Source organism: Helicoverpa armigera, chromosome 29 (genome assembly GCF_030705265.1).
Source record: "Helicoverpa armigera isolate CAAS_96S chromosome 29, ASM3070526v1, whole genome shotgun sequence".
Lineage (NCBI taxonomy): Eukaryota > Metazoa > Arthropoda > Insecta > Lepidoptera > Noctuidae > Helicoverpa > Helicoverpa armigera.
The window spans coordinates 2,657,789-2,684,060 of record NC_087148.1 but is presented as its reverse complement, the minus strand read 5'-3'; the positions used below and the strand labels follow the sequence as shown (position 1 = coordinate 2,684,060).

Genomic DNA, 26,272 nt, shown 5'->3' with positions numbered 1-26,272 from the left:
TATACTTAGAAAGTACATACAAACTTAGAAAAGTTGCATTGGTACTTGCTTGGAATCGAACCCACCCGTGCCCTCATACTCGAGAGGTTGGTTCTTTGCCCCCTAGGCCACCACGACTTTTTTCAAATCACCAGTTCAAGCGTACCGCGTGCGTAGAATCGTGTAAATAAATACTTACGATCTGCTAGCGCTTTTTTCGCTTTTGAGAAAAGGGTTCACAGCGGCTCCGGATAGTTAAATATTCTAGTACCCAAAATCAGTGATGTCCTCCTAGCCGATTATCGGCTACGGCGGCTGTTCTCATTTAAGGAGATCAGCCAATTGCGCAGGACATATTATAGTGCACAAACATTTGCGCAGACACAAGTGCACTCCCTATTCCTTCACTCTCATAACCCGATGGGACGGCAAATCCGACACGACCGGAGAGAGATCAGGCGCAGGACCGACATTTACGTGCTCTCCGATGCACGGGTGTATCAATCACCAACTTCCAGGCTCCGGGCTGCTTTGTGAAAGTCTTCTAAAACCCACAAAGCGATTTCGGCCCGACTCGGGAATCGAACCCGAGACCACGTGCTCAGCAGTCGCACTTGCGACAGCTAGACCAACGAGGCAGTTCCAAAATCAGTATGTAGTTATTGAACATGTTTCTAGGATTCAAGGGTAGTATTCAATCAAACAAAATAAAAAAAAAAACCTATTTTGAATTTCGCGCTCAAAATCCATGATCATTCATGGTTCGCTATGATCTATGAAGATCAGAGTATCGCTACATTATCGCTATAACATTTATGTGGGAGGAAAACATTCCAGATGAAACCGCGAGATCAGCTGGTTATTAATAAAATAAAACATCTTTTTCAATTTCCATTACCAAATTCTCCAGTTTTTTAAACGGATACCACACCACAACCAACATAGAAGGACTGTCAAAAACCGACAAAATCCTGCCATTGTTTATGATAATTTCGTTTTGGCGCACGCGGAAGTGAACATTCGAGTGATTTCCTTTTCCTAAAATTTTCAAATCACATCAAAACTTCTAAATTATTTTGGGATAACAAATATTTTCCGGGTTCTAGCGTCTGTAATTTGCTTGTTTGTGTGTGATTGCGTTCGCAAAATGGAGGTGACGGACTTAAACGATCTTCTAAATGTTCGCTCTATTAAAATGGAACAGGGAGAAACAGTATTTGACGAAAGTACTGTCGAAACCTCGGATCCTTTATCTATTATTCCTCAATATGTTACTGAGACTGACTTGGGTAAGTAAATAAAGGTTATTTAATAGTTTCGGAACCCAGCTTTTGCTATTTGTGGCGATGTTACGTGCTTATCAAGTTTCATCCTTAGTTTTTTGTAAAATGTTGACTGGGTTTGTTTCTTTCATTTCTTTTCTAGAAGGATGATGATTCTTCAGATAGTTTCTGATTGAATGTAGAAACTGATGGCAAAGTAATTTTGATCGTTTTTGATTGAGTAAAAAATCAGACAATGTAACATAATACACATAGATCTTGAAACTTGATCAGAAATCTTAAATGTCTGGCAAGCCAAAGTTTATAATTAACAGCCTTTAATATTGATAAACATATGGAACTAGGTTCTCACGACCATGTAGATATTTAATCTATTTGTGCATAATTACATTATCCAAAAGTTACATTGATAAAACACTATAACCCCAGTATTTTTAATAACAAACAATAATAAATGTCCTTCGATGAGTCCGCCCGCCTGTAACTGACTTATTTACACAGGACTAAAAATTGCATGTGTATATCTGTGTATGCAATTTTAAATAAGTTGTTAGTTTGCCTTATCATCATCTTCTGAGCCTTTTCCCAACTACTTTGGGGTTGACTTCCTGTCTAACTGGAAGCAACTGAGTACCAGTGTTTCACAAGGAGCGACTCACTGTCTATCTGACCACCCTTACCCAGTTACCCGGTCAACCCAAGACTCCTTACGACTCAAATTAAGATGTAAATAAATAAATCAAATGGATTATCAAGAATATTATATGAGTTTCAGGACTCATGCAGGCAGGAGGTGAGATACTGCAGACTCCGCTAGCAGTTTTCTCTGATACTCCCGATGAGGATGATACTATGCAGAGCACGGAAAGCAGTGGTTTGTCTCCTTTCTTTTACTCCAACTCTTCGAATACTTATTTATACCTATGCCATGTTATGTGTACCTCTTTTGTAGATTGGAAATCATAAAAAAATTAACGAGTGTAACCTTGATGATAACCCAAATAACAAATAAATATTCTTCAGACATCTTTAACTTTCTTTAAGGTAATAAACTAAATTCTCTAATTACAGATGAGGTGATAGTCCAACTAATGGATATAAGGACCAATTTATCTCGATTGAGAGCGATGCTGGAAAGGAGACTTGGATTTGATCTCTCAGATTACACTTTTTGGCTGCAAAACGCTAAGATGGTAAGTATTTTTTTTCTCATTTATCACGGGCGGCTGCTGGAGCTGCGAGATTGGCAGCAAGAGTGACCGTTGCCCTTGTACACAAAGGATTCCAGAACGAATAGCCCCAAGTTTGTAGTTTTTTTTATTACAACTGTTTCCTTTGAAACTTATAAACACAGTTGTTAGAAAAACAGATGATTATGTTGTTAGTGAAGTCAGGTCTTACCATCAGTTGCACAAAGCTTCATTAAAGTTAAAGCTTTAAATCTATTGCTGACTCTTTCTTTGTCAACGAGATAAAAAGTGTTAGCAATAGATTTAATGAAGCTGTCATTTTAATGGAGCTTTGTGCAACTGACGGTTTGTCATTTATATTGCAATAAATTGTTGATAACTCACAAAATTAAAGTAGTAATAACTCAAATGATGTCTATAATGTCATGAGTTAAATATCCAACAATTACACTATTGGTATGAACCCACTCTGGGCACAGTTGTTTTAAAAAAAACTGTTCTTTGTGTTGTTGGTGAAATTGGGCTCTAAACACTCTCTAAACGTCTGTTAAACTATTTTTTAATAACTCCAATATATTTTAACTTCCAGTTGGAGAATCACAAGACATTAGTAGAACAATGCATCAGAGGGGAGGGCGTGGTTCAAGTGAACATACAAATACGTGCTTTGGAGAGGAAGATCAACATCTTAGATGTACTCAAACCTGATGAGGAATTGGTGCAGCTGCCTAATCAGATGGATGAGGATTGTAAGACTATTTATCATGTTTGTATATCTGTTTGTGATGAATTCAAAACCCGCTGGAAGAGTTACGAGTAGGACGAGTAGGTTTAGGTATTTTTACAGCCATGAGAAGCTGGAGCAAGTTCTCTTAAAAGAGTAAGAAAATTGACTTTCAAATGGGGATTATTGCATGGAAACTTATGCATAGCTTTAAAAACCGTAAGTGTTAAACAAGATTGGATATTTTGTTATTTCTGAAGATGCGAGTGAAACTATTGAAAACAGCAAGTACTAAAAAATTCTATATATTGGTTCAAGTCTTATTGGAACTGGCTGAGTATGTTTTTTACATGGAGCAACTATCTATCGAGCCTATATGACCTCCTCAACCCAGTTACCCTTTGATAATACACACTTTTTGTCTAATGTTTATTCTAATATTAACCATCAACTTCTTGCAACAACTTTTAAACACTCCAAGAAAACGTTCTACATAAAAAAAATATATAAACATCTGAATTGAGAAGTTTAATCAAAAATGAACCTTTGCTTTTTCAGTACTGGAGCTAGAAGACCGTCAAGAAGACACAGAACTAACAGAAGTGTCAGAAGCTACAGAGATAGAAGCCGGGGCTGTGTCTCATGCTGCAGCCGTCAAGTGGGTGGTCGATGCCCAGTTCAAGAGTGAGCACAGGGTTAAGGTCCCTGATGATCCGGCACAATGGTAAGTTGTGTTTAATCATCCTCCAAGCCTTTTCCCAATTATGTTGGGGTCGGCTTCCAGTCTAACCGGATGTAGCTGAGAACCAGTGCTTTACAAGAAGCGACTGCCTATCTGACCTCCTCAACCCAGTTACCCGGGCAACCCAATACCCCTTGGTTAGAATGGTGTCAAACTTACTGGCTTCTGACTACCCGTAATGACTGTCAAGGATGTTCAATGATAGCCGGGACCTACAGTTTAACGTGCCATCCGAAACACAGTCATTGGTGTCTAAGATATACTTTGAAAGTACATAACACACTTAGAAAAGGTAAGTTGTGTTTATTTCTTATTATTCAACGAGTCAGAAACCAGGGCTGTGTCTCATGCAGCAGCCGTCAAGTGTTCAATGGTAGGTTATTTTACTTAGAAGTATCAGAAGGTACAGAGATAGAAGCCGGGGCTGTGTCTCATGCAGTGGCTGTGAAGTGGGTGGTGGATGCCCAGTTCAAGAGCGAGCATAGGGTTAAAGTGCCTCATGATCCGGCTCAATGGTAGGTTGTCTTTACTTCTTTATTTTATAAGCGTCTGCCAGTGGAAGGGAACTACTTGTATCCGCACATGGATAATAAGTAGCCTTTGTTTTGTGTTATATTAGGTAGGTACATATATTTTATAAGATAATTTTTAAAGATGATGTATTATGTTTTTGCTAAAAAACAAATGCTGAAAACTAGAATAGATTAACTTCTTGTTATATAGTTTATTCTCGAAATCCCATTATTAATTGTTTCATCATCGTCTGCGTAGCCTTTTCCGAACTATGTTGGGTTGGCTTTCAGTCTGATCGGATGCAGCTGACCTGTGTTTTATAAGGAGCGACTGCCTGTCTGATCATCGATTATCAACAATGAATAAATTAAGAATAATAATTAAATTTTAACCTCCTTTTAACTTTTTACCTTTGAAATCTTTCAGGTCGGTTCAACACGTCAAACTGTGGATTCAATGGGCCGTCCGACAGTTTAACTTAATCGGCGTGAAACTGTCAGATTGGAATATAAACGGAAAAGAACTATGTGCTATCACTAACGTCGAGTTTAAGTAAGTATATATTATTTACTAGATATTTTTTTTTTAATGTGTATATGGAGTTGGTTCTTCTCCATGACTCTTTGGCAACGTGCAACTAGTTTGACGTTTCGAAAGAGCTTTCATAGGCCTTTTTGAAATAAAAAAATACTTTGACTTTGACTACTGTGGGAACTAATGCCCCGTAGCCGGATGGTGACACATCTAATGTCCTTCTTCCGGTTCTAAGCTACCTCCTCTCTAATTTTCTGACAAATCGGTTCAGCAGCAGTGATGTTTAACAAGACATGGATATCTGAATAATATTAATTTTGACCATGTTCACGAAATAGTTCCCTCGGGATGCGGCTAGAGCCGAGGGAATATCTTTTTAATTTTGGAGATATATTTATTATCTTATATGTTTTTTCAGAGAAAAAGTACCTTCGGACCCTGGAGACATATTTTGGACGCATTTCGAGTTGCTTAGAAAATGTAAATTTATTGGTAAGTATTTATAAATATTTTACTCGACTACATCCTGTTAGACTGGAAGCCGACCCCAACGCAATTGGGGAAAAGGCTCCGGAGATGATGACGTATATATTTCTATTTTAATAATTTTGAATATAAACAAAAAATATATTTAATTTATTAATTAAAATTAGTTTCTAACTATTAATAATATATTATTATGGTATTTGCAGCGGTAATACAAAACGATGAACAGACGAATTCTCCAACCAAAGATCCTTTAGAAATTCCACAGTCTGCTATTAAGAAGAAACCAAAACCAGTAAGTATGAAATAAATACATATTTATGTCTTATTTTCTGGATGGTCATAAAAATTATGCTATTTCCTTCTCTGAGCTAAGTTACATCCTATAACTAACACGACTTTCTTTTATGTATAACACTGGTCAACAGCATTTTTGTAATCAAGGTGAAACATATAAATTCTTGCAGATTATCTATCGTAGTTTCTAACTAAAGAATCCTGTAGAAAAATGGCTTTAAATATCGTTAAAAAGCGTTTTTAGGCATTTTCAGATTGGTTTTTCTCCAAAACCTCGACTTTGATTCTGCGATAGATAATCTGCAAAAATTTATGTTTCACCTTGGTCACAAAAAAAAGAAAAATTTTATATTTTTAGACCAGTGTAATTTATAGATATAGATTAGTTTTTGCTAGCGATTTGACCCGCAGTGAGAACTATTTCCTGAAAAAACAACTTTCTGCACCAGGATATAAAGTAGCCAATATGTTATTCTGATACATATTATAACTTATACTAGCTTCTGCCAGCGGTTTCACCCGCATCCCGTGGGATCCCGTACCGGGATAAAAAAGTAGCCTATAGCCTTCCTTGATAAATGGGCTATCTAACACTGAAAGAATTGTTCAAATTGGACCAGTAGTTCCTGAGATTAGCGCGTTTAAACAAACAAAGAAACAAACAAACTCTTCAGCTTTATAATATTAGTATAGATAATATTTGTGTGAGCGCACGATACGTCCGTCGCTCACCCAGTCTGCAGGCGAGCCCCCCTCCGGGGTGCGGCGGCGGTGCTCCCGCTCAGCCTGTCTTGTAGCCAAGTTTGAATACATGTTTAAGTAAACGTTACTGTTACAGCCTTTTTACCATCCCACTGCTGGGCTGCGGCCTCCTCTCACACGGAGAAGGATTGAGCATTAATCACCACGCTTGCTTAATGCGAGTTGGTGATAGACTATATAGTCCAGGTTTCCTCAAGATGTTTTCCTTCACTTTTTTATCAGCCATTGGTATCCAAAATATACTTAGAAAGTACATACAAACTTAGAAAAGTTGCATTGGTACATACCTGACCTGGGATCGAACCCGCGCCCTCATACTTGAGAAGTTGGTCCTTTACCCACTAGGCCACCACGACTTTTTTCACCCTTTAAATGAATGAAGGTTTAATATTCAAATCATGTGATGTAGTCTTATAAGGGTCAATTCCCACTGAAAGAGCAGCGGCCGGCAGCGGCCGTAAGGGTCAATTCCCACTGAAAGAGCAGCGGCCGTAAGAGCACGGAAAATGTAAGAGCGCGGCGCCGCGCGGCCCGCCGCGCTCGCGCTCAATCCCTTGCATTTACGGCCGCTGCCGGCCGCTGCTCTTTCAGTGGGAATTGACCCTAAGACGTTATTTCAGCCGAGTTATAATTACGTATCGAGAGCGTTAACTTCCAAAACTCTGAATCAGCACTCAGAATCCGTTTACTATTTCTGAGTGTCATATTTAGCATTGACATTATATATAAGTATATATGTATTTATTGTAATTATTATATATACTAGCTGGTGCCCGCGATTTCGTCTGCGCAGGTTTAGTATTTCGAACAATATGTTTACAAATTGTAGACTATGTGTTATTCTGATGTATAAGCTATATTATTGTAAAGTTTCATTAAAATCCATTCAGTAGTTTTTGCGTGAAAGAGTAACAAACATCCATACATCCATACATACAAACTTTCGCGTTTATTATATTAGTAGGATATAGTTTATGTATTTATGACAACAATATTATTATAGGTACACAAGTTGCAGGAGCAAGTGTACACTTTGCCTTACTGCCTACCATATAATCTTTTCCTTCTCGTCTCAATCTATCCTAAGGTTGTTTGGAAGAGATCGCTCTTAGCGATAAAACCGCCCATTATGTCACCTACTTTAACTACCTAGTTTAAAGGCTCCAGCAGACCGGATGCGTATGCGTAACCACGCGCGTAGTCACGCGCGTAGTTAACGTAACCATGGTTGTGTATGGAAATGTAGACACCGCTTGCGTAACGACGCGCGTGTCTACGTTACGCAAGCGGTGTGGCCTGTCTCATCCATACATTACAACTCATGGTTTAACGCGCGTGACTACGCGCGTGGTTACGCATACGCATCCGGTCTGCTCGAGCCTTTAAGATCAAAAATGTAAAATTGGTGTATCTAATAAAGAATAGGTATCTATCTGAGTGATCATGTTACAAACATACACACATTTTCTCCTTTATAATATTATTATTACTTATATTGTAATTTCAGATAGTAATAAGGCCTACAGAAGAGGAACTATCTACATATGTAACATCACGCAATGGAAATAACGGACAGATACAATTGTGGCAATTTCTACTAGAACTGCTCACTAGTGCTGAATATTTTGATGTTATTCGGTGGCATGGTTAGTATTTATACTGATAATAATTAATTTTTAGGCTGCTACCTTCTATAGTCGATTTATTCTCATATTTTGTTTTGTCTGCCTGTCAGTCTAACCAAGGGGTGTCGGATTGCCCGGGTAACTGGGTTGAGGGGGTCAGATCGGCAGTCACTCCTTGTAAAGCACTGGTACTCAGCTGCATCCGGTTAGAATGGAAACCGACCCCAACACAGTTGGGAAAAAGGCTCGGAGGAAGGAAGATTTTGTTTTGTCTGCGATTTCACATGATTTTCTCATACTATTATTGTATGTGTACGGTTCGCTTTGTATGTACACGGAAAATAAAACACCGGATTCTAGTTGTAACACACTTAGTCGCTCGGCGGTTGAGTTGAGAGTGAGCGCGCCTAGCGACTCGCTAGCCGCGCTCCCCACCACCGACCGGCGCGCCGTCTAGCGTGCGACGTTTATTACTTCTAACAATGGGCCCTGTCATCTATAATAAAACACCCCAGCCTACAAAGAACTAACTTTAGGTCTATTCAAAAAGAGGCCAACGTCACTATTTATAGATAAATGTTATTACTCAATTCAAAATTTTCTGAATGACGATAGTCAGTAATAATGTTATATATATTTTTTTTTCTATCATAATTTAAGTAATTGTTGCCTTTTAATAAATTTTTATTTGTTTGTATAGTACCTAATAAAACTTTTTATTTTTCTTTTGCATGCCGTAAGGTAGAATGTGTTGGAACTATGTATAAATCTAACATCTTATTTTGTACCCATATTCTCTGCAAAATAAACGATTTGATTTGATTTGACATAGTACACTACAGTATGTATCAATACATATTTTACTATAAAACCTAACATTTTACAAACAAACCCATTTTTTCCCCTTTTATAATATTAGTATAGATTATATAGTTAGTTACAGTCTTTTTATCGTCCCACGGCTGGGCTGCGGCCTCCTCTCACACGGAGAAGGATTGAGCGTTAATCATAGATTATACATATATTATGGTTTTACACATCATCAGCCTATCGCAGTCCACTGCTGGACATAGGCCTCTCCAAGTGCACGCCACTGAGATCGATTTTCGGCTTCTCGCATCCAGCTCCTGCCAGCCGTCTTGCGCAAGTCATCACTCACATACACGTATTATTATACTATACCATATTTACACATAAATTATATATTTTTTTCATAGGTACGGAAGGTGAATTCAAGCTACTCGAACCAGAACGAGTAGCCAGACTATGGGGCGCGAGGAAGCACAAGCCCGCTATGAACTATGAGAAACTATCTAGAGCTTTACGCTATTATTATGACGGAGATATGATCGCTAAGGTTTCTGGGAAAAGGTATATTATAAAATTCAAATACTTGAATATACAAATGAATAGTTGTGGTGGTCCAGTGGGCAAAGAACCAACCAACCTCTCGAATATGAGGGCGCGGTTTCAATTCCAGGTCAGGCAAGTTCCAATGCAATTTTTCTAAGCTTGTATGTACTTTCTAAGTATATCTTGGACACTATTGACTGTGTTTCGGATGGCACGTTAAACTGTAGGTCCCGGCTGTCAGTGAACATCTATGACAGTCGTTACGGGTAGTCAGAAACCAGAAACTTGGTTAACCAGTCTTATCAATCGGGTTGCCCGGGTAACTGGGTTGAGGAGATCAGATAGGTAGTCGCTCTATATAAAACACTTAATAAATAAATAAACTATATTAACCTTGAAAATATATTATTTTTCAGATTCGTCTACAAATTCGTATGTGACCTACGTCAGTTATTAGGTTATGGCGCCGGAGAATTAGCCGATCTCGTAAAAGAGGTACACGAATCTAGACCTAACAAGAGCAGCCTGGATTACACATCGTAATAAGTAAAGCCGTTTTGGAATTAAGATGGAATAGACGGACGAAAAATACTGATTATGATTATGGTTTATGCATTTGAGATATATATATCGCAGTTATAAGACTAGGTGAGTGATTCATCATCATCTCGTGTATAGGACGTCCACTGCTGGACATAGGTCTCCCCCTTAGATCTCCACAGATACCTGTTGGAGGCGACCTGCATCCAGCGTCGACGGCGACCGACATAAGGTCGTCTGTCCACCTCGTTGGTGGACGTCCTAATGATTAAATGACGTTATTTAGTAATCGGGCTAACTGTTTGATTGAACTGTTTTTGTACTAATTGTCTGCAATCATAAGGAGGATATAATTTTATTTGTTTGTACTTTTGGCTGTAAAATGATTGAAAATTATTATTCAATTTTGAAAACTAGACTAAAGTAAGGCCTCCCCCACATCTGGCGTGCGCGATCCTCGGGCGTGCGCGTCGCGTTGAGGGAGGCCTAAATCAGCATCATTTTGTTAATACTTCACTCTTTTTTTTAATCAAATCAATAGAAAACAAAAAAAAATGTTAGACTGCGATCTTTAAAGAAACAAGTAAATTATAATTTATTTAGTTGTTTTTGCGATATCATGAAGTACCAAGTTAATATTCAAAACTAGATTTTCTACGTGGGGAACTACTTTTCTCAAGCTCTATATTAACTGTATACCAAATCTCATTTAAATCGGTTCGGTAATTTAGGCATGAGAGCGCGACAAACAGACAAAAAGAGTTACTTTCGCTTTTATAATATTAGTAAAGGTTTATGTTGTGTAGAATAGTGGAAAATACAGGTATGCCATTTCTTATATATATATACATATATAAGTCTATATAATAATATGTATGTATATGCATAAAATGCGAAAAACCTGTTATGCTTTTAATATAGGAAAAAGGGCTGGACCGATATACATGAAAAATTTATTATAAAATGTTAAATTATAAAAATTATTTATATCAAAATCATTATCAGCCTTACTTAAATGAATTATGTAAGGCGTGAATTAAATAATAAGTCATACTTAAGGGCTGTTTGAGAAAAAATCTTACTTATAAACGTTGCTTAAGCATGTCTTAACTAATGAACACAAATATTTAATCACTATAATCATCGGCACGAATCTTGAGCCCTGACGTTCACCTGCGCAGAAGTGATTTATTGGGTCCTTGTGTGGTATTCGTGAGGCGCGGGGGCGGGCTAAAGCGGTGATTGGCCCGCAGTGCATCGCGTCATAGCCGTCACTCGGGATCGGTTCTTTGCTAATAAATCACTTCTGCGCAGGTGAAGGTCAGCGCTCAAGATTCGTGCCGATGATTCTACTTAAGGCTTTAAGTAGTAATTAGTTAAAATGATGCTTAGAAGATGATTAAATGATTTTTATAAGTAAGGCTGTATATGTATAGTTTTCGCAAAACTCAACGGCGATACCCTAATTGAGTAGGCACATAAATTAAAGCTAAACAATTTTGATAAAAAGTCATTGATCCAAATTATGCTGAAATTAAATACTTTTTGAAAGTCAAAACAGACTTTTTACACAAATACATATTAAACAGACGAAATACTGGTTCAAAATAATGATTTAATTGATTAACAGCCAATTTCTTCATCAAAAGTAAAATCCAAAGTAAAAATCAAAGTAATGTCTAAAGTAAAAGTAACGGTCAAATTCGCTTTTTCTATTAGTTTTGCTGTCACTTTAGCCTTGAAAAAACGAATTTGACCGTTACTTTTACTTTAGAGACATTACTTTGACTTTTATGTTTGATGAAGAAACTGGCCGTAAGTCATTTAGGTATATTGATTTTTAAACTAAGTTACAAATATCAAGGTTGTTTGTCTTTAGCTGGGTCTAAATTTGATTGTTAACCAACAACAAAAAATATATTAAGTTCTTGTCAAATAAGTTTGCCTCTCTGAAGTTAGCTAATAGTGACTTCACTATAGTCAAAATGTACGAACAGAGTATGAAAGCGAGAACAAAATGACTAGCGGATATGTCATAACGCAATATCTCCTAAGAAAGTAGCGCGACAACATGCGGGTGCGAGGGGGACGAGGAACGTTACTAGCTCCGCCCATTTTCAAAAAATCACCAATCAGTCAAGACCAATCTTTGACAGATTGGTTTTGATTTGACAAGAAACCCGAACGTCTCGTTAGTTCTAGTAACTGATCACGCCTACCGCACGTTGCTTGACCTACAAGAAGGCGCCTGACCTACCTTCCTTATGGCATCTCCGCTATCTTTCCTTCCTCCGTGGTATGCGATATGTGACAAATGGCTAACTTCGGACAGGCAAACTTATTTGGTGGGTCTCGAAATAGTTATAAAACTCTCACCGTCTTACCACAAAAACTTTTAAACGTCAGTTTAAGACTTGTCTAAAAAAATGTCAGATTATGACGTTGAAATAAGGTACATTTTGCAGCCGCATTTTTTTTAGACAAGTGTTTGACACATGTTTAAGTTTTTGTAGTTAGACCATCAAAATTTAAAATGTATTTAAATATATTTGTATATGTATCTAAGTAAATGTATGTATAAGTAAAAAGTCTGATTGCCAGTCAGTTTTTAATTGTTTTTGAACGAAAAGTGATATGTAAATAGTTATGTTATATAATAAGGTATTTGTACAAATAAAGTCTATTTTTTGTGTTTAATCTTTGCTTTTAATTTCTACCCTTGAAATATACAATTTGACGATCTGGATGGCGCAATGGTCACCATGCCGGATTGCCGAACCCGAGGTCCCGAGTTTGATTCCCGGTTCGGTCGACATTTGTGTGATGAGCATGCTTGTTGGCCGTGGTCTGGGTGTTACAATATGTATCTATAAATATGTAGCTATATGTAGTTTTGTCACTTGTGTTAGCACCCATAACACAAGTTAATTAATAACTTACTATGGGGCTAACCGACCGTGTGTGAAAAGGTGTCCCGACATTATTTATATGTGTAACATTAAACTTGAAAATAATTTCATCAGAACAATGAACAGCAATAAACGACTTTCTATAGGTTAATTAAGTATGTCTTTCAGAAAAACATTATTTATAGGTCAAGCCATCACGTGCGCGAATGAACTTAGCCAAGTAGTCGCGTCGTCACAGACACAAGGTCAGAATTGCCAGTAGACCTTATCAGTAGAAGAATTAAAAGACAATTATGGACTGTTTAGCTCACACATTTTAAATGTAATAGGTATTTGGGCTGCGGGATTGTTCGCGCGAGTTACCGCGGCCCTGGTACATAAAAGGCCTACTACGGAACACGACGGTTTGTAGTCAGTAAGAGTCTGACACTCCCTCACCGCTGCTAACCCACAGCGGGAGGGGTCATTTGATGGTTTTTGACGTCGTTAAAAAAAAAATAGGTATTTTCTTACTTATATCACTTTTTCTTTCGAATTTGGTCATTTGAATTAAAAATCATTATTGCGCATTTAAAGTTATTAGTTGTATATTACTACTCTGTATATACAAAATTAAATCAGCAATGTCAGTGAGTTGAGATATTCAACCTCAACAATGGTATAATAACAAGGAATCATCAAAAATAAAACGACAAAAAAGACTTCATAACATATAATTCAAAACAGCCCAAACCATAGAAAATAGCGTCCACCAAATATAAAAATACAACACAAAAATAAAGCAATTTGCTATGTAAAATAGCTTCTGGTTTTTGACGGCCACAGCACTATCTTTTAAGCCATCTTTCAGTATATATTTCCTTACGCCAATAAGCCAGATTTTAAGTAAATCCGGCTTAGAAACTTTCTTCATGTCAAAATTGAATATTGCCCTGTCGGTATCGGACATGCTATCCATCATAGATTTGAGGTTTTCGTTACCAAATTCCCAAGAGTTGGATAGAAAATATCTGTAGATGTATGATAGTTTGTCGATTTTTGTGTAAATTGATATGAACCTGAAAAAATACAATTGAATTTGAGAACTTCGCCTTTTTGGGAAGTCAGCTAAGAATGTATTGGTCAGAAGATAGACCGTCTGACAACCAGTCTTACCAAGGGGTATCGGTTTGCAAAGATAACTGGGTTGAGGAGGTCAGATAGGCAGTCGCTCCATGGGGCACACTAGTATTCAGCTGCATCTGGTTATAGGCAGTGGCATCTAACTCCAACGTCGTTGGGGAAAAGGCTAGGCAGATAATGAAAATTATGTCATAGCTTCAAAAATTATCTAGGTGCAAAAAAAACTATAAAAAGTGGTTTTGAAAAGTACCCGCTTTAGTTCACTGATTTTGTTCGGCGCGGTGGTTTGAAGGTGGTACAAAAGCTGGTACTTTTTTTAAACCACGTTTTATAATAATGTGGCCTAAGTCTCACAAATGCTAAGCACTAGGTCAAACTGAGAACCTCCTTTTTTAACACTAGAAAGACCGAAATTTTGAACTACCTACAAAGACCACGTGGGGTCAAATGACCCATTCATGGGTTGTAATGTTTTATTCGTGTATTATGGTTTTAATTCTTATTGATTAACATCTAATAGAAAATAAAAGACCTTAATAGTAATTAAACATCCATTATGTGATATAAAAATGAAAAAAATGGCATATTTTTGATGTTTTAGCTCCTTGTTTACATCACAAAACCACACAAAGGCTTTTTACAACTAATACAAGATTTGTTGGTTTTGTCTGCATTTTTGCACGTAACAATGACGTGACACCGTTTTCTCTTTTCGCTACGTTCTTCTTCAGGGTCTGAGGTATGCTATTCTATATCCGGCTGTGAAGTACCTAGATGGCGTCATCAGGGACTGGGTATCTCGGGCGATAAACTCCCTTGCCAAGTCAAGAATGACCTTTTTTCTCGGATTTTTGTACAAAATCCAATAATTGGTTGCTGCCAAATTTATAATATCATGAAGCACTTGTAAGGGTCAACGAGCAGAAGGTGCTTTGACACTATATTTCTTGGTCATTTGATCAATAACGTCCAGGTACTCCAAATTTCGTAGCATTGTAAAACTTCACCATGTGCGGCTTCTTTTTTGCTTCTTCTGGATCAACAAATACATAAGAGTGAAGTGAACTAAGAATCATAACTGATTTTGAAGGTTTTCCTTGATAAACTGTAAGTGCGCAGGTTTCAGAGTCCTGAATATGTGTTTCATATAAACTGAAGGTTGCATTTTTTTATAGTAGCTAGAATATCTGTTCGTATTTTGTTAATCGTACCAACTATTGATGTACGTTTTTCAATTAGCTTTTTGATAAACTTACACTGGTAAAAAAAATATCAGTTGTTATATTTCGACCACTATTCAAGTATGAGTCCATTAGTCGCAATACAGTAACGCACTCGCCTAAACTTTGATTTTGAGGATGGCCTTCATCTCTCCCTAAATATGGGAAACCATTACATAAGCACTTTGAATCAACATCAATTCAAATATTTTAATTTAACTACCCACAATACGAGTATATTCGTGTGCGTTCGCGCAGCGGAATGTTGTTGAACTTAAAGATTTTAATTATGCAGATAATTAGTGTAAGACGTCCTATAATTGTGTATGATAAATAAAAATTTGTGTATGCAGCCATTGTGGAGAAATTCACCAAAAACAAATTCCGCTGGGCGAACGTTGGCGAACGTTGTCCTGGCGGAACTTTTTTTAATCCATAGACTTTACAAGAAAAGAGATGTGTCCGAAAATTAGTGTGTATTTGTGTATAATTGATTATGTATGAATGAAATCAGTGCATGCATAAACTTCGGAGAAATTCAAGTTTCCGCTACGCGAACGTTTGGCCATTAGCTAGTTTTCATATATAGCGCTTACATAGAGAGCTGTAGATTTTTACATACGTTGTTTTGAATTTGTTTATATTTGTTTAAAAAACAGATTTAGAAAAGTCGTAGGGTTTAAAGATAAAAATATAAACGTAAAATACACTTATTAGGTCTTAGTTCTTAAAGTATGCAGTTTGGGGTCTAGATTTTCACGTTTACACAAACCTTGTAAGTGTCTCCAACATGTTGCCAAGTATCAATGATGTTCCGTTAGTAATTAAAAAGTTATAGGATATTTTACCATGAACAGATCACTGTTTACAAAGCAGTCGAATATCACGACGTTCTAAAGGAATTGCATGGTAAAATGTATGCCAATAATTAGTTTAATCATTCAACTATTCACTTGCAAAATTTCATGTCATTAAATTCAGTAATTAAAGAAAGACAATTATAATAATGACGGAGCATCGAAACCCTACATAATCCGACCAAGTTCGGATAGCTACAAAAAAGCGGCCCTGCCATATGTCTAAGCAACGTTCTTAACTTGGTAGGTTAGTATTTATTAAAATGGAACAGTTGCGTACACAAGCGTTAGGAAAAAATAAAACAATTGTATTTCTTGATTGAATTTTTTTTTTAATAATAATGCCACTATCTACGATAAAAATAAATCTTCAATTAACAAGTACTTCTATTATTTCTGCTATTTAAATATCCGTGTACAAAAATATTTTTATTATTATTACTTACATAAATTACTTGACTATGTGATTAAAAATAACGTTAATAAACGTTACGTATTTTAACTAAAATGTCGTAGATAGTGGCATTATTATTAAAAAAATATTTTTCATTCAAGAAATGCAATTGTTTTATTTTTTCCTAACGCTTGTGTACGCAACTGTACCATATTAATAAATATACTAACCTTCCAAGTTAAGAACGTTGCTTAGACATATGGCACGGCCGCTTTTTTGTAGCTATCCGAACTTGGTCGGATTATGTAAGGTTTCGATGCTTCGTCAGTATTATAATTGTCTTTCTTTAATTACTGAATTTAATGACATGAAATTTTGCAAGTGAATAGTTGAATGATTAAACTAATTATTGGCATACATTTTACCATGCAATTCCTTTAGAACGTCGTGATATTCGACTGCTTTGTAAACAGTGATCTGTTCATGGTAAAATATCCTATAACTTTTAATTACTAACGGAACATCATTGATACTTGGCAACATGTTGAGACACTTACAAGGTTTGTGTAAACGTGAAAATCTAGACCCCAAACTGCATACTTTAAGAACTAAGACCTAATAAGTGTATTTTACGTTTATATTTTATCTTTTAAACCCTACGACTTTTCTAAATCTGTTTTTAAACAAATATAAACAAATTCAAAACAACGTATAAAAATCTACAGCTCTCATGTAAGCGCTATATATGAAAACTAGCTAATGGCCAAACGTTCGCGTAGCGGAAACTTGAATTTCTCCGAAGTTTATGCATGCACTGATTTCATTCATACATAATCAATTATACACAAATACACTCTTTTGTAAAGTCTATGGATTAAAAAAAGTTCCGCCAGGACAACGTTCGCCAACGTTCGCCCAGCGGAATTTGTTTTTGGTGAATTTCTCCACAATGGCTGCATACACAAATTTTTATTTACCATACACAATTATAGGACGTCTTACACTAATTATCTGCATAATTAAAATCTTTAAATTCAACAACATTCCGCTGCGCGAACGCACACGTATATTCAACGAATTTACATAGCACGCACGTAGTGGTGTCAAATGACCACTGCGGTCTTTCTAGGTAGATGATAATTTTTAATTCGTATTTATCTAGCTTTCGGTATCGACACATCAGAATAATGTAAAGAATGGCGAAATATTAAAAGTCATAAAACCACAGCGATTTCAATGCGTTGGTTTTGAAAATATGATTGATCAAAAACTTCATTGGGGTCATTTGACCACTCCGGTCTTTCTAGTGTTAAAGTCTTTTAAGAAGCTATACTTACGGTGGAATCCCCTTGGCTCTAAAAGGCAACACCGCACAAACTCCATCGAGCAAATACGCGGGTATGTAATGTATTAACCATGTCAGCAGAAAGTATTTCAGTTTGTTGCTAGTTTCTATCAAGTAGCAGTACCAGACTGCTTTAACAGAGGCCAGTTCTCTAGAATTGTTCATCACGTCGCGAGCGAGTTCTGAAAAAGAAAAAAAAAATGAAGTGGAAGTCAGAAAAAGTATGTCTTAAACCTTAACTTAATCAATTAATGAGAGATGGTGAAAAAGTTGATCTAAAAGTCACACATTCCTGTTGAAGAGGTCTCAGGTTCGATCCCCGGGACGGGCCGAAAACGCTTTGTTTTAAGAAACTTCACAAAGCAGCATAGCATAGATTTGGTGATTGATATACCCGTGCATCGGAAGTCCTGCTTGTGACCTCTCTCCGGTGGTGTCGGATTGTCGTCCCATCGCGCTATGACAGTGAAGGAATAGTGAATGCACCTGTGTCCAAGCAAATGCTTAATTGTGCACTATAATATATCCTGCACAGCTGGCTGATTTCACTAGAGAGGACAGCCACCGTGGCCCACAATAACTTTGGGAGCCATTTTATTTGAATGGCCTACTGGTTCCTCAAGTTTTTAAACCCGGGTCTAGAGAAACTTTTATATGACGAGAAACTCACCCCACTTAATAAATTGTTCCTTATCCGTCACAGTATAGATTGGCACGTCTTTGGTAATCTTCCTTCTGTCCATGGAGTCCCAAGCTGCAGTTATAATGGCGTTGTTCACCAAATCCACCGGCGTCAGAGCTAACCCCTTGTGAATATCTACGAAGAATACGTGCATGATCCCTAAGGCTACTCCTACCAATATCTGGAAACATGAAGATCATTAAATCACTCTCCTTCCTAACTTGAACCGTGTTACTGCTGGTTGAAGGCCCCCCTATTTCGTCTCCACACCTCCCGATCATCGCAGACGGGGAACACTTCGGAAATGACGGCGGGACGACTAGCCTACACCTCTGATTGGAGGCAATGATAATCACAAAATCTAATTTCAATAGCAGTGAAATTATAAAACATAGTTGGTAATGTAGGTAGGTAGGTATAAAAAAGCGCCCACCCTTTCCTTTATCATTAAAGAGGTTTTCCTGCATATGTTTTTTGTGTTTATGTATCAGTAGCTGTTTACGTCGGTTTCGTCGGGTAAAAAGCTATGTATTAATCCAGGGCCTGGCGTAACTGAAAGCCTGGATTCCAGGCTAAAAAGCGAAGCAGAGAGAAGAATAGAATTGCCCCGTTCAGGAATACTACTAAGTGAACAGAGACGAAAAGTTTTTTTTTTTTTTAATGTAACAAACTTCTGCGCTCCATTTTCCTTTCATGAAGCCAAGATAAGAACCCTTACTCCACTAGGTCCCATGACACTGCTCATGTCTAACCAGCCTGGCATCGGCTCTCGGTAACCGCCCACAACTGAAAAGGTACATATTTATCATTCCTTTAAAATCTTTCAATCTTCGTTGTATAGAGTGGGCTTCTGCATCTTTAGATTCAAGATTTTTGACCTTATTCAGCAGTTTTAAAGTTAAAGCGCAAACAATCTTCAAAGGATTCGATATTTGTCTTATGAGCCGAGTATATGTTGACTACATAATATTATTTTGCAATTTTGAAAATTCAGTCCACATCTGTGAATTGGCTGTTTGGGACATTGGCTTTTATAAGCAAACAGTCAACGACCGAATTTACTTTAATTTAGGTTTAATTCGTGGGAAAATAAAACTCATTTCAGGACTTCTTGGAATATGTTCTAATTGGGTCTAATACCTATATCTACCTATGATACCTAAACCTTTATTTTCAGGTTGCATTGGCCCATAGATATATATACCTATACCTTAAAGACTAACATACATATTGTATTATACAAAATTGATGATTCTCAGCTACTTTTTCAGTGACTACAAATTATAAGATCTTTTTAATGAACGAAATAACACAGTATCTTACCTATAGGCGGTCTGACAACGCAGACGGGGAGGTCGGCAGCATAGATCCTTACCATCTCCTCAGCAATGGCTTTCGTGAAGGCATATGTGTTCGGCCATCCTTTGGTCAACCTGAAACAGATTGGATATTCAAAATATGTTTCTCAATTCTTCATAATCAGCTCTGAATCTACTGTAGAGCTTAGATATCTTTTGAAATATAGAGGAGAAAAAACGTGTGTCGCTGGATCATAAGGTTAATTAAGCAAAACTTGGCGTGGTTGAACCGTGGATGGGTTAACCATCTTGTCATTACTAGTTTCTCGTAAGGGACATCAAAGTGAGTCTTACCACGTGGTATTCGGTTGCACAGATAGAGAAGGTCAGATAGGCAGTCGCTCTGTACTCTGTATGACACAATGGTACTCAGCTGCGTCCAGTAAAGACTGGAAGCTGACCCTGATATATACCCTGATGAGGATATTTAAGAAATATGCTTACTCTGGAGTAATGCCATTCAGCCTGGCTACATCCATCCGCTCAGCCATGGCTATCATGACGTTCGGAGCCACGGGACACGGGTAGAACTGCTCCAGCACATCTTTGCCTATCCTCTCCTCAGTAGCTTGGCTGTATGCTGTTGACACATAGACGTAGTTCCTGAAACATAGGGGTTGATGTACCTAACTACTAGCAGTTTCAGGAGTTGATTTGAATACTTCGCGTATAAGGATAAAAATCAGTGGCGTGCACTTGGAGAGGCCTATGTATAGCAGTGGACTGCGATAGGCTGATGATGATGATGATGATGATGAAGGATAAAAATTAACTTATGTTGTTCTGATGTTTAAGCTGGTTGTTGCGGTTTTTTTTTGTCATGGTCTTTTTCAGGCAATCTATTTTTCTTTCTTCTATTTACCTCTACATCTTCATACATCTTTACTTATATATTTGACGGAAATTATAACCAGCCTTTATCTGGCAGATAGTCTCACCTAACTATCAGATACCTATCAGAAACCGGGCTACATTATAGCATACATTTCATCCTTAATTATTACGCAACGTAAATAAACGTGAAATATGTATGTGTCACCTTAGTTTCTTGCAATTCTTGGCTAGTTCCAAGGTCTCCCTGGTGCCACGCACGTTAGTCAGCGTGGCAACATTGAGAGGCTCGTCAAACCGTATGGTAGCTGCCATGTGAATCACAATATCCACCTGAAAATAAATGTTTTTATCTTAATCTTCCTTACTTCCATTGAATGTCAGAGTTTTCTCATATCCGCCTGACGGCCTCTGACGTGTAATTGTAACAACGACTGCTACTGAGTAGATTTTAGCCGGTGTTTAGTGCTCTCTTAGGCATGGTGATGTAAAGAAAGTTTCAAAAACCCACGAAGCGGCTCTTCTTGGGAGTAGTACCCAAGCCCCGTGCACAGTAGTCGCGGTATGCGCTTACAGGACCAACGTGTCAGCGATGCAATATAGCCTTCATAAGGACATACAACTATGAATGAAACCCACTGCTCCCATTGTGGGTGCAGCGCGAAGAAGTATTAGATTCTTCTAACTAAAACCCACCATGTTCCTTCTGGAGCTCTTTATGTACCAGGGCCGCGGTAACTTCTTCAAACAATGCCCCATAATGACTTACCTCCGCTGTGATAGTGGCCCAATCCGCATCACTAAGGCCAAGCCGTACATCAGCCACATCCCCACTGACTGGTACAATCTTGTCTGCGAAACGAGGACGTTTTCCGCGCACCACGTCAAATGCTGAATCTTGTAGCATGTACTCCAATCTCTCTTGCATCGATTTCCCTTTTTTTGGTCTCAGCAGAAGAAACATTTTCTTCAATTTACATGCCCTAGAGGAATAGAACAATGTACAAGATTATGTTGTTAGCTCACTTCATGCAATCTAATAAAAATAGCGCCTCGACCAATAGTTGGCTAATGCGGCTGTTCTCTCTAAGGAGATCAGTCAGCTGTGCAGGACATGTTATAGCGCACAAGCATTTGCTTGGACACAGGTGCACTCACTATTCCTTCACTGTCATAGTCCGATGGGTCGGCAATCCGAAGTCGAGGTATTCTTCTAGCTAGATTCTGGGCTAATAAAGCCTGCCTTGGGAATCGATTCTAAGACCTCGTGCTCAGCAGTGGCTCATTGCGACTCCCAAACCGACGAGGATATCTTTATGCTAGATTCTTAGTCTCTAGCTAGCACTTCCATTTATAATATTAGTAGTTGAGTTAGTATGAGGGGCCTGACGTTAGGCGGGCAGTCGCCAGTGGGGGACTGGACGCCATAGATTCACAGACCCCCTCCACACACCGAGGTCGGAGTGCCGCTGGGCTTTTTTAGTGGGTAGACCAGGGCGTCCCACATACCCCAGACTCCAGACGGGAAGAGCATGCGTGCTAGCATTTTTTACCCAGCGACCAAAAAAAAAGGAGGTAGTTGAGTAAGGATTAATTCATAATAATGCTTGGATTTTCAATAATCGTAATTAATTGTCATTTTAATACCCTTGATACCCGGTCAGGTTAGTGCCTATGTTAATAGCCGCAAACAATCATAATAATGCTAGTTAATGTATTCTAATTATTAGGGGTTAAAGTATGAAATTGCCGTTTTATTCTAGTAGGTTTTTGAATTGCCATAGAGTCTTCATGGTTTGAGGTTTTCGAATGGAACTTTTTTCACGTGGTTTCTGTGATGTTCTTCTTTTAAAAAATGTGAAACATTTGATTATCGATGTTCAATTGTTTTTGTTATTCAACTTAAACAAGAAAGATGGATACTGCGAAAATTTGAGTAATTTCTGAATATGAGTTCCGACGCAGGATTGAACGGCAGAAACAGCCCGCAATATCAATGCTGCATTTGAAGAGGTGTCTGCTAAAGAACGCGCCGTGCGATTTTGGATTAAACGCTTTCGTGGTGGAAACTTCGACTTGAAGAACGAGCCATGAGAAAGACCGCCTGACAGGTGATTAACGAGAAATTAAGAGAGACGGTGAACGCCGATCCTAGTCAAACTACCCAGATACCCAGCCGAACACCGAATAATGTTGAAAAAATTAGCAGTAAAACAGCCACGACTCATGAATCGACCTTCACCGCTATTGCTCCATGACAACGCGAGGCCTCATACAGCAAAATAAACCGTTTTAACTCTTCAGGAACTGCAGTTGGAAACTATTCGTCTTCCTCCATATTCGCCAGACCTTGCTCTAACGGACGACCATTTTTTTTTGTGATTTGGACAATTATCTACGTCACAAGAAGTTTCTTCCCAGGAGGCAGAACAAAATTCTTTCACACTGTTTGTGCAGTCTAGATCCTCAGAGTTCTATCGTAAAGGCATAAATGACCTTCTTATTAGATGACCGCAATGTATAGATAATAATGGCAACTATTTTGATTAAATAAGTTTGTTAAAAATTTTAAAAAAATACAATTTAGGTTTTCAGTACAAATCGGCAATTTCATACTTTAACCCCTATTATTACTTGTACTTAGTACCTAAGAAAAGTCTTTTTGAACTCTATATTCAGTTGGCCATACCCTAACTTAGGAGGCTGACAACCAGCAATATTTTTTTATCTCAATTTTTTTGGAAAATCGATACAGTTGTTGACGGCGAAAAAAAAATATAGATTAGATAATCTTCAATTTCTTAGATCCCCGAAATGATCAAGACAAGATCTTGAAAAGTTTCCTCGATACAAAAAATAAAATAAAATTCACCTCTTAAAATGATCTTCCAAAAAATATAATTGTAATACTTAACAAAGTACATTGATAAAGTTTATAACATTAACGTATCCATATGAATATATCGGCACGAATCTTGAGCGCTGACCTTCACCTGCGCAGTAGTGAAATATTAGAAAAGAACCAATCCCGAGTGACGGCTATGACGCGATGTGCTGCGGGCCAATCACCGCTTTAGCCCGCCCCCGCGCCTCACTTCATGCCACAAAAGGGACCCAATAAATTACTTTTGCGCAAGAGAAGGTCAGCGCTCAAGATTCGTGCCGATGATCATACATCCCGTCATCAGGCTTCTCTTTCTTACGTAAATTGTTTTGGCTGTTATCAGCGTCCAGAATAATGTTCCATATGCATTGTTCTATTTATTTTGCATAAATTATTGTTTAAACATAAGCAACAATCCTATTAAAATATTCCATCACGTGAGTTGAATATTAATTTATTGTAATATAAACAAAAGCGTCAATGGTAGGACATTTATAGTTACAAAATACTAATTAAAGGGTCATAGTCATAGTCATTGTCATTGGAATATTAAGTATTTATGTATACTTCTACATATAGTTATATAATAAAGAGGAATCAATTTTTGTTTGTTTGTATCTTATGGGTAAAGCACCAGACTCTCAATGTGTAGTTTCGATTCCAGCGGCCCAATTCTCCTAAGTTAATAATGTCAAAATTGAATAGACATTTAATCGCAATAGCAGTTTTAGCCATAACGGGCATTCTGCTACTAATATAAGACCAATCGTTTTCCAACGACATTCGATTGGTTTGCTATTGGTCTGCCATTTTTGAGATTTTTTTACGGTAGTTTGCTGTACAATCGAATTTTACAATCGTTAATCATTTGCATTGTTAAATGACAGAAAGGGATAAAAACGTTTATTTCCATGAAAATATAGGTAGACCTAATTTACAATTCATCGATGCATTTATGTATTTTGAAAACTAGACCACATCAGTTTAATGCTCTTCCTGACGGAACTGCTTCCTGTACTCGGATAAAAAGTAGCCTATATTCTTCTCTGGTGTCATCATCCTCCGAGCCTTTTGCCCAATCATGTTGGGGTCGGCTTCCAGTCTAAAAGGATTCAACTGAGTACCAGCGCTTTACAAGAAGCGACTGCCTATCTGACCTCCTCAACCCAGTTACCCGGGCAACCCGATACCCCTTATATTCTTCTCCTTATTTTGCCAAGTTTCATTAATATCTAATCGGCCGTTTGCACGTGAGGAAGGAACAAATATACGGTTACGTTCAAAGTTTTGTCTTAAATATCTAAAATTTGTGTAAATAATTAATTGAATTAATGTTGGAAATAAATTAGAGTCACGTTTTAATGATAATAAGTTCAATTGTTTAGTGTTACATAGGGGTGTGTTGTGTAATGATGATAATGTAACAAAATTGAAATAATTAAGAAACTGTATGTCATTATTCCCGTAGAATGGGTAGGCCCTTGTGCTAGAAATATTATCTCTAATAGATATGTAATCAAAATGGTCCTACATTTAACATTTTTCTTCTTCCTCCCGCCCTGATCCCAATTTTAATTGGGGTCGGCGCAATATGTCTTTCGCTTCCATTTTTTCCTGTCACTCGTCATACTGACACTCACTCCCTTCCTATTCATGTCATCTTTCAGGCAATCCATCCTTCTATTTTACTAGACCTATAACTAATTTTGGAGTGACAAAAGTGCTTCTAGAGTTCTAAAAATACTCAGATAGTTTGTCTATTTCTCACCTGAAGAGTTTCTCTACGAGCTGCTTGCCGAGGAAGCCGGAGCCGCCTGTCACGAACACCGTGGCTCCTCGGTAGAACTCCTGAACAACCGAATCTCCTCGGTCTATCACATCGTTCATTGGTTGCTGTCTCAAAAGCATTTTAGCCTCAAATTCTTGAGCGGGATCCATGTTTTTTTAGGATTTAAATACAAAAAAATGGTTGCTATATTTAACTGCAAAGTTAGACCGACTGTAAAATAGGCACTTTTTTCAAAATGTCGGATGTTAATTTTCTAAATTTTTTTTTATATAAGTTGAGTTTTGAAAAGAGCTGCTTAAAAAACTATAACTATGTTTAAAAAAATGGAAAAGTAAATGAAAAAGATTGTCAAAATTCCCGAAACTCGTGCGAAGGGTTTTACTCTTTTTGACGTAATGAATAAACAAGTTTGAAGTTGTTTTTTTTTAATTGAAGGGAAGGCCAAAAGGGAGAAGGTTTATTTTTGGTGATCCGTTAAAAATCATTTGACAGAACATTTTTTCACGAAAACAAACTCCATTGTTTTTTTTATTTATTACTTGTAAATCACCGGGTTCCGTATGTAATAAAAACTGTACATTTCGATATGACGTGTCGTATGTATAATTTACTCACTATAATTTAGGTAATTTTGCCAAGAATTGAAAATAAGCCAAAACTTGAATAAAACATAGAATCTAATTAAAACTTATTCCATTTTAAACTCAGTTAAAAAAACAGTTGAAGTACCTAATCCACCGAAAAAATACGCGACTAGATTATATTTAAATATTTAATTAGGTTTTAACCAGCGAGGAAAAAAACTTGCACTTTTCGAAAAAACAAATACTTAGGTACCTAGTTCCGATCGGAT

At 37.4% G+C, this 26,272-nt stretch overlaps 2 protein-coding genes across 2 annotated transcripts; one reads left to right on the top strand and one right to left on the bottom strand.

Moving 5' to 3' along the window:
* The first annotated feature begins 942 nt into the window (after positions 1-942).
* LOC110377744 (DNA-binding protein Ets97D) lies at positions 943-12,725 on the top strand. The gene is made up of 11 exons (XM_064042712.1): positions 943-1,268; positions 2,038-2,136; positions 2,334-2,455; positions 3,042-3,201; positions 3,735-3,900; positions 4,858-4,983; positions 5,384-5,457; positions 5,658-5,746; positions 8,018-8,156; positions 9,353-9,506; positions 9,905-12,725. The coding sequence occupies exons 1-11, from the start codon at positions 1,127-1,129 to the stop codon at positions 10,029-10,031; spliced, it is 1,398 nt and encodes a 465-aa protein (XP_063898782.1). The 5' UTR covers positions 943-1,126; the 3' UTR covers positions 10,032-12,725.
* A 6,523-nt stretch (positions 12,726-19,248) lies between these two features.
* LOC110377740 (fatty acyl-CoA reductase wat) lies at positions 19,249-25,563 on the bottom strand. Its single transcript, XM_064042525.1, has 6 exons — positions 25,399-25,563; positions 21,516-21,729; positions 20,955-21,079; positions 20,360-20,518; positions 19,881-19,990; positions 19,249-19,343 (listed from the first exon to the last, which is right to left on the bottom strand). The coding sequence occupies exons 1-6, from the start codon at positions 25,536-25,538 to the stop codon at positions 19,249-19,251; spliced, it is 843 nt and encodes a 280-aa protein (XP_063898595.1). The 5' UTR covers positions 25,539-25,563.
* Between the last annotated feature and the right edge of the window lie 709 nt (positions 25,564-26,272).